Genomic DNA, 13,529 nt, shown 5'->3' on the forward strand with positions numbered 1-13,529 from the left:
ACATTATGGTCAAATTCAAGGTGACAGCTCTCATCATTACCTGTAATACTCCACGTATGCAGTCTGATCGGCTATGGCGGTCAGGTCTACTTTTGCCTTTTCCCAGTCAGGAAGCCCCAGTAGTTGCTTAATGATGTTATCTGACATCTGTTGCATGAACTGTAGCGTCTGCACAAAGTCTCCCCGTGCGGCAAAGATCTCGCCCAGTCGAGACAAGTGCTCATTTAGGCCGCTCTGCATGCCTCCCATAGTACCCGTCACCTACGAGAGTGAATATCATTGTGAGTGCAATCAGAAATACTTTGGTTTTATAATGACATATTCAAAAATTCATAAAGGGTGTTTTATTTTTAAAGAAATGAATACCTTTATTCAGCAAGGATGCATTAACTTGTATTAATTGCTATTTATCAAAAAATAATTAAAAAAGGTAACATGGTTTCCACAAAAACATTAAGCAGCAAAACTGTTTTCAACACTGATAATAAGAAAAGTTTCTTGAGCAAATCAACATATTAGAATGATTTCTGATGGATCATGCAGAAATGATGCTGAAAATTCAGCTTTACCAAAACAGGAATAAATTATATTTAAAAATAAATGATTTTGTAATAGTAATATTTCACAATATTGCAGTTTTTACTGTATTTTGATGAAATAAATGCAGCCATGTTGAGCATAAGGGACTAACATCTTACCGACCCCAAACTTTTGAACAGTAGTGTACTTCATTAGTTGCATTTATAAGTTGTAGACTTAACTTGGAAACATGTAAAACTGCAGACTAAACAGACACGCCACTGTCTCTTACGTGATTCATAAAAATCAATCAAAAATATTGACAAGAAGAAAAAAAAAGCTTTTTTGCAGAATCGTATCATGTTGTTTACATTTCATTACTGAAAACCTTTAGATCACATTTAAATAATCAATTTAAAATGTAAGCAATTCAATTGAAAAGCTTTTAAAGTTCACACTGCTAATTTAACTTGTTTATCTAGATGACATGCACATTAAATGCAGAAAAAATAAGATCATAAAAATACATGATGTCCTTCTCTACATTAACTCTTATCAAATATCCCTGCTTTCCTATTTTTGCAATGGAAAAAGCCAAAGTAGGCAAATGAGAAAGTACTGCATGAGTAAAGGGCCTGCTCTAAAACAAATAATAATAACTCTTTTCTGTTCAAACAGCCACAAAGAAACTCAGCCTGCATGAAACCAAATTTGTGTTCCCTCATGCTTTCTCACAGACCCACCCAAAAGCTACATTAAATAGAGTGGGTTATAATAGAAAAAAGAAAACGGATGGGTGCATGTGCATTTTTAAAGTTCAATAAAAGCTAAAAACAGCACAGGATCAGGGGATTCCCAGACAAATGCTCTACATCCTGAAATCAAATACTCATGGCCCAGACTCAATTCCCAGCAGCCTTTCTTTGGGTTATGACATCATGAGAGTGTAGTGATCTCATACCCAAAGCTGTGAGAAACTCAATTCCACATTGATTATCTAGTTTGACCAGATTCATTTCTATGAGATCTTTGATCTCTCAACAGTGCTGCATTCTCCTGAATCATTTTATCTTCTTGAAATGCATAAGTTCGGATGTTTTATTTAAGGTCTGAGAGTGATTGTGAGTTTCAGATGAACCGGCACTAAATATTTTGTACTTTTCTTGGACATAGCAAAGTTTATTGTGTGGCCACGACTGCAAAACCCTCCTTAATATCAAAGCTGAACGTAATCCAATAATCCAGCTAATGAAGAAATGCTAGACATCTGTGTTTCTTAAACCACAGCTGTAATGCATATGAGGAAGTGGTTAAGATACGAAACCGAGATTTTTCTCCCAGCGCTGCAGCTCTAATTGATTGTCTCTGGTTTCTGCAGGCGCTGGGCTTCTGCAATTAAATTTGAATGGGAAAGTTGAAGCGTGAAATGGAACACAAGCACTAAGTGGTGCTGCTTGCTCTATATCCAGATATGATTTTCTATTTCTCTATTAAATTGGTTGGGGGAGGGGGGTGATGGCCTAACTGCTTACAGGTCTTCTTCTAATAATGGCTGTGGAAATGTCTGGGGATTTGCTGGTGGAACTAGTTCAGAGGTTCTCAAGATAGTTACTGAACATATAAAAACCAACAATGGAACAAAGACTGCAAAGTTTCACGATACAAATCAGACGTGACTCTTAAGAGCAGCAAGGGGTTGAAACTTGAGCTTTTTAGGGTTCAAAGCCTGTCTGACATCGAAGGGGGGAAAAACAATGTCAGGAACTCAATCACAACAATCAAATTCACTTTGTCTTCAAATTCACCTTCAGCAAACGTTTGATTGTCTGCCTCATGGGTGATGGATAAACAAAGTAATAAAGACTTTTGTGGAGCTAAGAGCTATCAATTTTCTCTCGCAGTTAACTGATATGTGTGTGAAGAATATCAAGAGAATTGTGGTTATTTTCCGTGGGTGAGACTTTCAGTGAGTGTTTGGGATGTTTGAAATGGTAAGCATGCCACAACTTTTCCACCAACCACTAGCAAAAACTTGCAAAACTCTTCAGAAAAACACCTTCCTTGAATCTAACACATTTCAAAAGTTCCAGCCTAAATAGTCTAAATATTACAATATATTGCCAGTCACTTGAACTGCTAATAATCCCATGATTTACAGTTTTGATGAACTCTTTCCCTGAAGAAAAATCAAAAAGAATAGACAAGGAAAAATACAATATAAAAAGAAAAACAGAAAAAAAAGGAAAGAGAGAGAAAAAAAAAAGTCCTACAATTTTATTAACTGTTTAGTAAGTTCTGACTCAGGATTTGTGTCTGCCATGAACGGTCAGGAGGGGACAGTGAAGGGCCGGGGGCCGACAGAAGGTTAATATATACACGTAGAGCACTAAAGTGGCTCATACTCCTGCACCTGGAGCCCAGCCGACAGAGACCAGTCAACCTCCATTCCACAGATTGAAAACAAAAAAAGGTAGTTTATAAATCACAACCCTGTCAAACAGACTCTGCCTCCAAACTATTTTCCTCCAGGTTTTCTTGAGCAAGTCATTCTGAAGCCTTTAGCCTGGAGACTGAAATGTCCACAAATGTGACACTTTAATCTTTGCCGTCAAACATTTCACTAACTACTTCTCACTCAAAAATCAAACTCTGGATAAAGTTACATGAGGAAAACATATTTATGGTTAAGGAGCTGGCATAAGTCCAAAACATGTCTGCTTTCTATTAAAAGCAATAAAAAAAAAAAGTGTCCTTCACAAGCTGAGAGGACAGTATAAAACGACCCAGCGCTCTGCATCATGTCACACCATGCAGAGAAAAAAAAAGGTATTTATGGAACAACAGAGCTCTGGGTTGACATTCTGTTATATCATAGCCACCCTCTTAAAAAAAATGCGAAAATATTATTTTCTTTTCCTGTATTGACTACAAAATTATTGAACATTTCTAGAATTATTACAAAAATACTGTTCATTAACACGTTGACCTTTTAGGTGGCATGTTGTCACAATGACCATGTTGTTTATTGACACTGATTTAAGAAGAATAATTTTGTACAAAACATGAAAATATGATCTAAAACAATAATATTGAGAATTTACGGTGCCCGTAAATGGTACATGGTGGTGGAATTTTTTTTAATGCTTTTGCGTAAAAATTTGTGTTTGATCGCAAAACATTTGCATTCCCTTGCAAAAACTTTTGCAATCTCCCGAGAAAGTTTGCGTTTGAGAAAAAAAAGTTGCGAGAGAATACAAAGTTTTTCAGGGGAAACGCAAAACATTTGCGAGAGGATTGAAGTTGCATTGACATAATTGTTCCTCCGATCTCATATTTTTTCCATCACCATGCCTCTTTAGGGGCTCCGCATGAATGAATAATAATAAAAATTATAAATGTAAAATATTATAATCCAAATAATAAAAGTTATTAAATAAATAAAAAGGTATTTTTAACATATCCGTTTTAAATTGTTCATATTGTATATTAATTTGAATATAGTACAGTAAAACGATAAATGATTAACTAAGAATTCATAAAAAAAAGAAATATTTTAATTGTAATTACATTTTATAAAGTGTATACAACATAAAACAAATCTAATTCCTTATGGTTCTCCTCTTCTGTAACCAAATAATTCAAACCAAATAATTTATGTCCTTGATAATCCTTAGGTGCCTCTGTGCACACAAAACAGATCCTCACAGGAAACCACAGTTCATTTGCAAGCACAGAGGGGGTGTTGAGAGGAGGTGAACAGGAGACCTTATGGCCCAGAACCAATAAACCCTAAAACCAAGCCGTCACCACTCAACACTCCAGAAAAAAAGTCTGTTACTCCTCTTAACTCATTTGAAAGGCCTGCACAGTGATCCCAAACAAAACGAGTGTGGGTGTGTGTGTGTGATTGAGTGTGTACATGAGTGTGAGACCGAGCATCTGCGTGCAATGGATGCCAAATTAAATCATTGTTTTCAGGCAGGCAGAACCATTGAAGAGCCTCAATCAGGAAGTCGAAGGTTTCACAAGTGACTTCATCAAAGCCTTTGTCGCAAGGTTCAAGGCCAATTATGTGCAATGCATGCAGGGTTTTCAGACAGTGGACACTTTGTGCCATTGGTCTCGAAGGAGCAATCCAAGAATGGAGGGTCTCTTTAGCTTGATGGCAGGCTTAGATAAATGTACTGATGATTCTTGAAGCTATCAAAGCTGACATTAATCTGAGGTCATGACCTGGATATCTAAAACATCTCTAGCCCTTCTGAGCACCATTACATCATTTTTTCACAGCTCAGTACTGTGATCTCCTTGAGGCCGAATGCTAATGAAAATTATGGCTGATTCTTCCCCCGAAAGTGCAGTTCCTAGGTCAGTTTTGCCTTTTGGCTCGTGATGACTCAGACCGTGTGGTGAGAGGATCAAGTTGACCTCAGACAAGTGTGTGCCTCATAATAATTCAGAGTGAGACAGAAACAGATGCATTAATCTCCATTAGTGCAGATGGGGAGCTAATCCTCAACTCCTCAATGGTGTGAGCGGGCAGATGCTCGGAGCGCCTTCAGTCCCTGTTCGGTTCAGAACCACAGCATAAACACTTCCCTGAAGGCTCATACAAGAGGTGTAAGTGAGCTGAACAGGTGTGGATTATTGATCTATAGCTTGTGAGATGTTTGCACTCAAATCTATACCTTTTTTAAGTTCCATATGGAAACGTATGCATCAGCTACACACTTGGAAATAAATATATGGTTATGATTGATGATGTCATCACTAGAGCTGGACTAATGTCCAATGGACCTCAAACTCACAGTATTCAGGATTGACGACTGTTATACTAACAGGTGTGACTCTCGAAATGTCCTGTTTAAACAACAGTTGCTGTATGTCTGTGTGGAAAGTGATAGATGGAATGACAGACAGACAGATAGATGGATAGAGAGATAGACAGATCACACCTGATCAATGGGTGATGGGATATTTTCAGGAAAACCGTTTGAAAAACAGTAATTGTTTTTTCCTGTAAAATTACTCACTTCACCTTTAAAGGGGGAAATAGGTGAACTAATTGCTTTTGCAGTCTTTCAGTCCACCAGGCAATGAAATAGCTAAAACTCACAACCAGAGGCATGAAAGGCCCGAACGAGTGCATGAAATTGGTGCGTGAAGCAGGATTAAAGCGTCTTAGTGTCACTGTCAGCTCTACGCATTTGAATCAGAAAAACGGAGACGGATATAAATAGGTCTGGCTGCAGATGCATGAATTAGGTTTTATTCATGCCACAGCCTTCAGGGCCTTGAAAGGGACAATGACGGAAGGAAAAAGAGGCCTTAATAATGGCACAAACATAAAAGGCTGTAAAAACCAATTTGAGGTATTTTCTTCAACTACTCCATATCACAGGAACACACTAGAGTGAGTCTCAGTTTTCTAACACGCATAGATGCACTCCTCGTCGTTCACGGGAGCAACATTTTTCCAAAGAGACATGCGGTGGCATCATGTAACTCCATATATCTTCAATGGTGTCCTTGCTATTGCAAAAGGGATGTCAGAAAATCAATCATGCGCTCAGTGGGGGAACCCATGAAATTTTAGCAGCGCTGATTGGCAGGAAAAAAAAAAGATTTTACAGAAGCAGACAACTGAACTCTGAGAATATAGGGACCATCTGGCTGAGGTTTGGTTGGAAGGAACGCTTTGATAGAAAGTGCAGAACTATTTTCAGGGAGGGAAAAGAGATAATGTTAGAGCTTTTGGAAGGAGAGAATTTGGTTGGGAGAAGTCAGCGAGACTATAGGGACATTTCGGCTGAAACTTGTCAAGACTAAAATTGATCAGTAAGTCAAAAAACAGTCTGAATGTGTCATCTATAGTCAGTGCTGCTATATTTGTACTTACCAAACTGTCCACTCCCGCCAGTGTGTGATTGGCATTATAGAGGGAATAGGTCAGCTGATACACCCCATCATTGGTTTCACTGTTTCCATAGAAACCAACTCCCACAGCAACACTGAAAAGTCAAAAGGTGAAAAGTTAAAATTAATTGTAATCATCAGGCCCTCACAGAGTATGCACATGCAGAAATCCACAGAGGGATTTCCACAGATCTGGAACACCGGTCATTCACAAAGGTTTACACTCTTGTATGATTTTTATTAAATGTTTTGGCTGGTTTTACCATGCTTTTAGCTTGGCGTGCACATTTTACCATGTTTAAACCCCAAAATAACAGCTGAAAATACCGGAAAAAAAATGCTCCTAAAATGTGCTTCATGCACTTGGTTGGTCTACACTTTAAGTAAAAGATACAGGATTGCAAATGTACACAATGATGATATTATTTTTGTAACATGTATGTATCATTACAGCGTTTATTATTAATAACTGGAACTAGCTTTTTTTATATTTCAGTTTTCATTTTATATATTCATTGTAATTTTAATTTAGGGTTCAGCAATTTTCTATGGGCTTTTGTTTTGACTATTTTATTTTTATTTTTATTTATATATTTAATTTTTTTTTTTTTTCAGTTATAGTAATCTTAGTACTTCAACTTAAATGAAAGTTAACAATGTTTCTTTGAAATATGTTTAAGTTTTATTTTTGCATATATTTTTATTTTATTTTAGCTTTATTTCAATTACAGAAAACGATTTTTAATAGTTTTAGTTAACAATAACAACACTGCTAAGTTCAAGTCATCAAATGGGACGAGCCAGTCACTGAGTAAGTCATGTCAGAAAATGTTTCCTGTGCTTAGATTAACATCATTTTGGACCGAAGAAGCTCTATATGGATCTAAAGTTAAATGACAGGGGAATTGAAGGCACTGTGGTAGGATGGGTGGTGCACGCGTGCCACATGCAGGTCTTTACAGGAGCCGTACTGAGCCAGAGGCTAATGTTCCCCAGACACAAACATAAGGGTTTGAGGAAATTACAAAAAGATGTTTTTTTTAGCGAGAGAAAGATAACCACGAGTTCAGAACAATAATACAATCACAACCATTATTATTGAGGGGTTAGTTCACCCGCCAAAAAAAAAACAAAAAAACTCTGCCGGTTCAAAAAGTTCATAAATAGACGGTAGCATTGGGGTGAATTCAGGGTGATTGGAACACTTTTTACTATTGAAATGACTTGGGAAAAGTGTCCCAATCAACCTGAATTCACCCTAAATCCACAGGAATTGAGCACATAAATCCATGTCTTCTGAAGAGACATGATCTCTTTATATGATGAGGAGGTTTAATGTGAATTTCATTCCTGCGTAATAATCAAGAAACTTTACTGCCGTACCATGAGTGCAGCAGGCGTAATGATATGACGCAGCACCTGAAAATAGTCCCCAGCTCGGTAACTTCCAACGTGACCGGGACTAAGTGCCTGCGCCTGCTGCACTCATGGTACGGCAGTAAAGTTTCTTGATTATTACGCAGGAATGAGAGTATAGTTCCTAGCCATATCAGCCTAGAAAATCGCAACTTTACATTTTCCGTCGGTCATAGTGCACGATGTAACTACAGAAGAGTCAAGTTTTAAATAGAAAAAAATATCGAAACACTTTGGTCATTTTTTTTTTGAGAAATGCTAATGGTCTTGTCCACTTCAATGATGTATGCTAAGCTATGCTAAAAGTGGTACCGCCAGAACCGCAGATCGGCTGAATGGATTCAAAAACGGTAAAACTCAACAGTTTAACTCTGGGGGAGTTGTAAAATGAGTATCCCTTTAACTTTAGCATTTAACTCGTTCCTTAACATTTTAGTAACCTGAAATGATTCCTAGAGAATCAAGATGATTTGTGCATCTTGTTTTAATTCTATCATCTTTTATTCACGCTCATGTTGTTTCAAACTTGTATTTCTTTCTCGTTTGACTTCTTCGGAAAAAGAAAAATTGGGGACAGCAGTCTCATAAAACTTACACTGAAGGAGGGGCCATATCTGGATACTAGAATGACAGAGAAATTGAGCTGGGAAACAACCACCAACCAACTACCCAAAACACCCTAGTATCATAACGGCAAGTTCTAGAGAGCTTCTACCACTATTTGGGCTTTATATTAAAAGTACCTGACTTGATATATCCAGTCAAATTGCACCTAGGAAGATATACTCATGATGTTTCACTGCAAACAACATAGTCCTTTCTCCAATCCAATTTCTCAAAATCAGACAATGGTCCAAATACAACCCATTTGAGATAAAGCACGAGCGAGCAAGCCATCTCCAATATCAGAGAAACAAGTTAATGAGTCTTTGGCATGAAACAGAGAACATAAGCGTGAGAGTCCATTCCCTCCACACCAAGCCACAATCTTCTCAACACTGGGAACAGGAAGCATCTCACATAGAAAGAATGATGTCATCAAAATGGCCAGGCTCATCTCTGTTCTCGGTATTTGGCTCATTGGTCCCCAGAGATCCTATGAGGTCAATAACACCGCACAGGAAGTGAAGTCATATCCCGCATTGTATTGTTAATATAGGGTGCCCTTTAAAGTTCATCCCTGGTCCACCCTCCTTTGTGTTAAACTTATATTTCACGTTTGGGACCATAATGAGCAGAGTAACGAAATGCAAAATCTGTTCTCGGTCCAGTGTCAGCAGAAGAGTATTTTAGATCAGACTGACAGCGTGGGACTCCTGGGGAGATGTAAAAGTTGAATGATTCCTCCAAAGCTTCTTGCCTTTGGAGTGGGTGAGGAGTCATAAAGACACTCACAAACACAAACACATAAAGACTGCACAGTGCCCTGAGGCCGTGTGCCGTCTTGCACCGAAACTACGCACGGGAGAGAATGTGTGCGGCCTGGAACAGGGGACTTCATTAAAATTATGGGTAGAGTGAATTCTCATTAGCTGGATGCCTCAAGCCAAACTGCATCATTCTCTTGATCCAGCTTTGATTTAAAACGTGCATGAGAAAATTGAGCTGCGTTGGGGAGAGGAAGGAGAGAGAGGGACAGAAAGAAATGGCAGCTTTCTCATAAAAATAGTGAGAGCTGACTAAAAGCGCCAGTTTCAATCAGTGTTATTACTGTTAACAGAAACCAAAATGAAGAATAAAACTTTAACTGAAAGTAAACATATTAGATGACCCAAATATATATAGTTGACATGTAGTTCCAAAGTTACTTATTGTTAGTAGAATGTCAAAAAGTGTAACCAAATATTATCTGTTTGAGTTTTTTATTTTTTGTCCATTCAGTGAAAGTCAATAGGCTCCGATGTTTGGTGGGTTCCCAAAGTTTTTCAAAATATCTTTCTTTGTGTTCTGCATTAGAAATAAACTGATTTGGAATAACATTAGGCAGAGTTAATGATGACAATTGTCATATTTGGGTGAATATCCTTTAAACTATATCATTTAAATCACTAGCGTTGGCAGCACAAAATTCTAAAACTAAAATAAACTAAAACACTGATAAAATTGTACAGTGGTAGAGTGAAATGAATTAACTGAACTAAAAACTAAAATAAAAAAAATCAAATCCATCAACCCTATAGCTCCAATTTGATTTTGGAAACAAACGCTGCATCCAAAATCTCAGGTACTTGGTGACCGTTAAATGGTAATGGTTAATGGTATGTAGTTTGAATGCGTTGTCAGTTGCTTCACTTCCATTCACAAATTCTGGGATAGTAAAGTGTCCATCGAATGCAACCTTCAGAAGCTCAGAGGAAGTAGTAGGGATAAGGGTACTTTTCGCCTTCTGTTTTATGACATACTACTCGTCTCACATACTGTTTTTCACATACTATATAGTAGAAAAGTAGGCATATTCGGAAGCAGCAAATTACATTTTACAAAGTATCGGCCCGCTGCAATGAACAGTTCAGAGGACGAATTAATGCATCAAACTGTTAGAAGATACTCAAAAGTTGAAAGTGCTTAGAAGCAAGATAACTAGATATAACTGTAAATTCTGTGAAATAATCAATAGTTATTTGAATGTAGAAATTAATTGAATGAATGATAAAAGCAAAACTAGCTGTGTGTGGTCGGTCACTTTCCATGTCAATCATGACTATCAAGACTATCAAAGTATCCCGTTCGTTCTTGCCAAGATGTAAAATGGATTAGGTCTTCAGACAGCCAATGAGGAGTTTTGAATTTTGCCTATGACAAAAATGCAATATTATAGGCAATTGCTCCCCATGGTTCATCACTGTCTCATCCATGCTTTTCAAAACCAAAGCACTAATTCCGTTTTTTTTTTTTTTTTTTTTTTTTTTTTTTACAAGAACCACAGAGCCTTAAGATGTTTCACCTTTATATGGTCAAAATAGTGCCAAAAAAGCTCTGCTCTGGCCTCAAAAACCAGGTCTGAAAGCAGGCACATAAATAATGGCTAAATAAAGCTTGTGCTTTTATCAACTGAATGGAGAAAAACAGAGGGAGGCATTACTGGGTAAAGTATGAAGTCAAATAGAGGAGGAGCATCTTTCACAGAATATGATTTCAGGGTATCCTCAGATGTCTCCTCTCCTGAAGGGGGCAGTGCTTTGTTACGATAGATTTGCGTTCCTTTATTCAATCGCTGGGTTCTTTGTTCATTCCACCACAGGGCTTTAAAACGTCAAGAGCCCCACATTACTAAGTAGGGGGTGGGCAGGCTTGTTTGCTGAAGCCATAACCATCTGTCAAGCCATCTCGGTCCTGCATGATTCATTAGAACATGACTGATGAACACAATATTGGTCATTCACCCTCAAACTGTAGGCTACAACTTCCTGCTTCATCAAGTTCTTTAACATGAAAAACGACAACACATTTACATGAAAACTACAGTATTGGTGATATTTAAATCAGATCGAATACAGTGTGAACACAGTGTCAAAGTAAAATAACAAAAACAATACATTTTACAAAAAAAAAAAAGTCAAAATGTTTTGAGAAAGTGACAATGTTATTACAATTTAATCATGTTTTGAGAATAAAGTTATAATGTTACAGGAATAAAAATGTACAATTAGGAGATTAAACCATTTTTTATTAATGATGAATATCACAATAGCAATAGAACAAATCTGTTTTAATGTGAGATGGATTTAGTCAAATCATAATTTAGGATAGTATGATCCACTTCAATTTGATAAGTCATCAAAAGTCATGATAAAGACACTGATTTGAAAATGACTCAAACTCATTGACTGCTCCTGGCTAAGCAACGGTCAATAAAGAATAATTTAATGACTAGGCTAAAGTGTGCTGATCTAGTTTTATCGCCATCAGCCATATGCTGAACAGCGGGTGTCAGAACTGAACTATTACCCCTCACACACGCCAAACAGGAAGATGACAATAGGTTACAGATGTTAGAGAGCAGGTGAGAGTGTGGCAGAAAACAACTGGTGAAGCACAGCAGGATAAGAGATCCTGTGAATCAGCGAAGGCTTCTATGACATTTGTGGAGGTCATGTCATCAGGTGGAGAAACAATAGCAGCTGTGGCATGTGCAAAGGCTGTTTTTTTTTTCCAGAAAAATAGCAACTGGAATTCAACTCAACTTCATTCTATTAATACAAATGTTTATGTTTTTAATAATAGTTTTTATAGCGAAATAATAGAGTAAATTACTCACCCTCTTGACATTGCAATCCCATATTATTTATATTATAGTACATATACACACATATATATATATATATATATATATATATATATATATATATATATATATTATACACATATATATATTAGGGCTGTCAAACGATTAATCACGATTAATCGCATCCAAAATAAAAGTTTGTGTTTACATAATATATGTGTGTGTACTGTGTATAATTATTTTGTATATAAATGCACACACGTATATATTTAAGAAAAATATGTTATTTATATATAAAATGTTTATATTTATATAAAATATACATTATATATAGGCTACATTCAGTCTATATACAGTATATACATGCAAATATGTCTTAAATACACATGCATGTGTGGGTATTTATGTTTTAAAAATAATTATACACAGTACACACACATAGTATGTAAACACAAACTTTTATTTTGGATGCGATTAATCGTTTGACAGCCCTAATATATATATATATATGTATATATGTATAAAGAACCCATATATCTTTGTTTAATATCAAGTTATAAATGGTATATTAAATATGTAATTTCATTTTAAATATATATGCATATTATGTACTAATTTAGTTTACCCAATAAATATATATATATATATATATATATATATATATATATATATACACACATGAATAATAATAATAATAATAATAATAATAAGGGTTTGTGGCATCAAGAGGGTGAGTAAATTATTATAAAAATATAACGATGTATTATTAAATTATTTATTATTTATTATTAAAAACAAAATAAATACTGAAGGCTAGTCATTACTATTTAGTGCTTTATTTCATTTTCCTTTAATTAAAGCAGTTAAAAATGCTCTTCATGTCGTGATCTAAGCAACTCTTGAAAATGAGCAGTACATCCGAACGCAGGGGAACCATGGCAACACAAGCTGTAGATTACCAAAACATCAAAACACCAATGCTATTGCCCAACTCCTGTCATTCAGCAATATAATGGAGAAAATAAAAGAATATTGTGTAGTCACAATGGCACTGTATATCTAGAGTGGCATCTCGGAAAGCACCGTCTGCGATTAGGACCAGTTCCGCTTGCACAAAATACTAGACATTGTGGTGTTATTGCTAATTTGCAATTGATTGTTTTCTCTTCTTCATCATCATCATCTTCAACTTTGTTTAAATAAAGTTTTGATTTCTGAAAGTTATACAATATGTTTTTATACTGAAATGAAAATGTATCTCAAAAGATCAAGGACAACTTAATTACTCATGATATGAAACAATGAAACTGTATAAAACCCTTTAATGACATTTAAAAACGGATGATTTATCATTTACAAAATTCTGAAGATCACCTGAGAACAATCTAGGACCCTAAAGGGCTCCATCATTTCATACTGCATGATCTGAGACTCTCACTGAGACAGAATATTG

General features: G+C 36.2%; 1 protein-coding gene across 5 annotated transcripts in view; it reads right to left on the reverse strand.

Annotated features, from left to right (window-relative positions):
- ttyh2 (tweety family member 2) overlaps positions 1–13,529 on the reverse strand; it is a 53,914-nt gene that overhangs the window by 15,027 nt on the left and 25,358 nt on the right. For all 5 annotated transcript variants that reach the window (XM_056245430.1, XM_056245428.1, XM_056245429.1 and 2 more), the window contains exons 3-4: positions 6,419–6,530; positions 41–261 (exon numbers count right to left, since the gene is read on the reverse strand). In XM_056245430.1, coding sequence (XP_056101405.1) covers positions 41–261; positions 6,419–6,530 — 333 coding nt within the window. The remainder of the gene's footprint in view (positions 1–40; positions 262–6,418; positions 6,531–13,529) is intronic.

The sequence above is a fragment of the Rhinichthys klamathensis genome, unplaced genomic scaffold, assembly GCF_029890125.1.
Source record: "Rhinichthys klamathensis goyatoka isolate OS25496 unplaced genomic scaffold, OSU_Roscu_1.1 h1tg000030l_1, whole genome shotgun sequence".
In the NCBI taxonomy this organism is placed as follows: domain Eukaryota; kingdom Metazoa; phylum Chordata; class Actinopteri; order Cypriniformes; family Leuciscidae; genus Rhinichthys; species Rhinichthys klamathensis.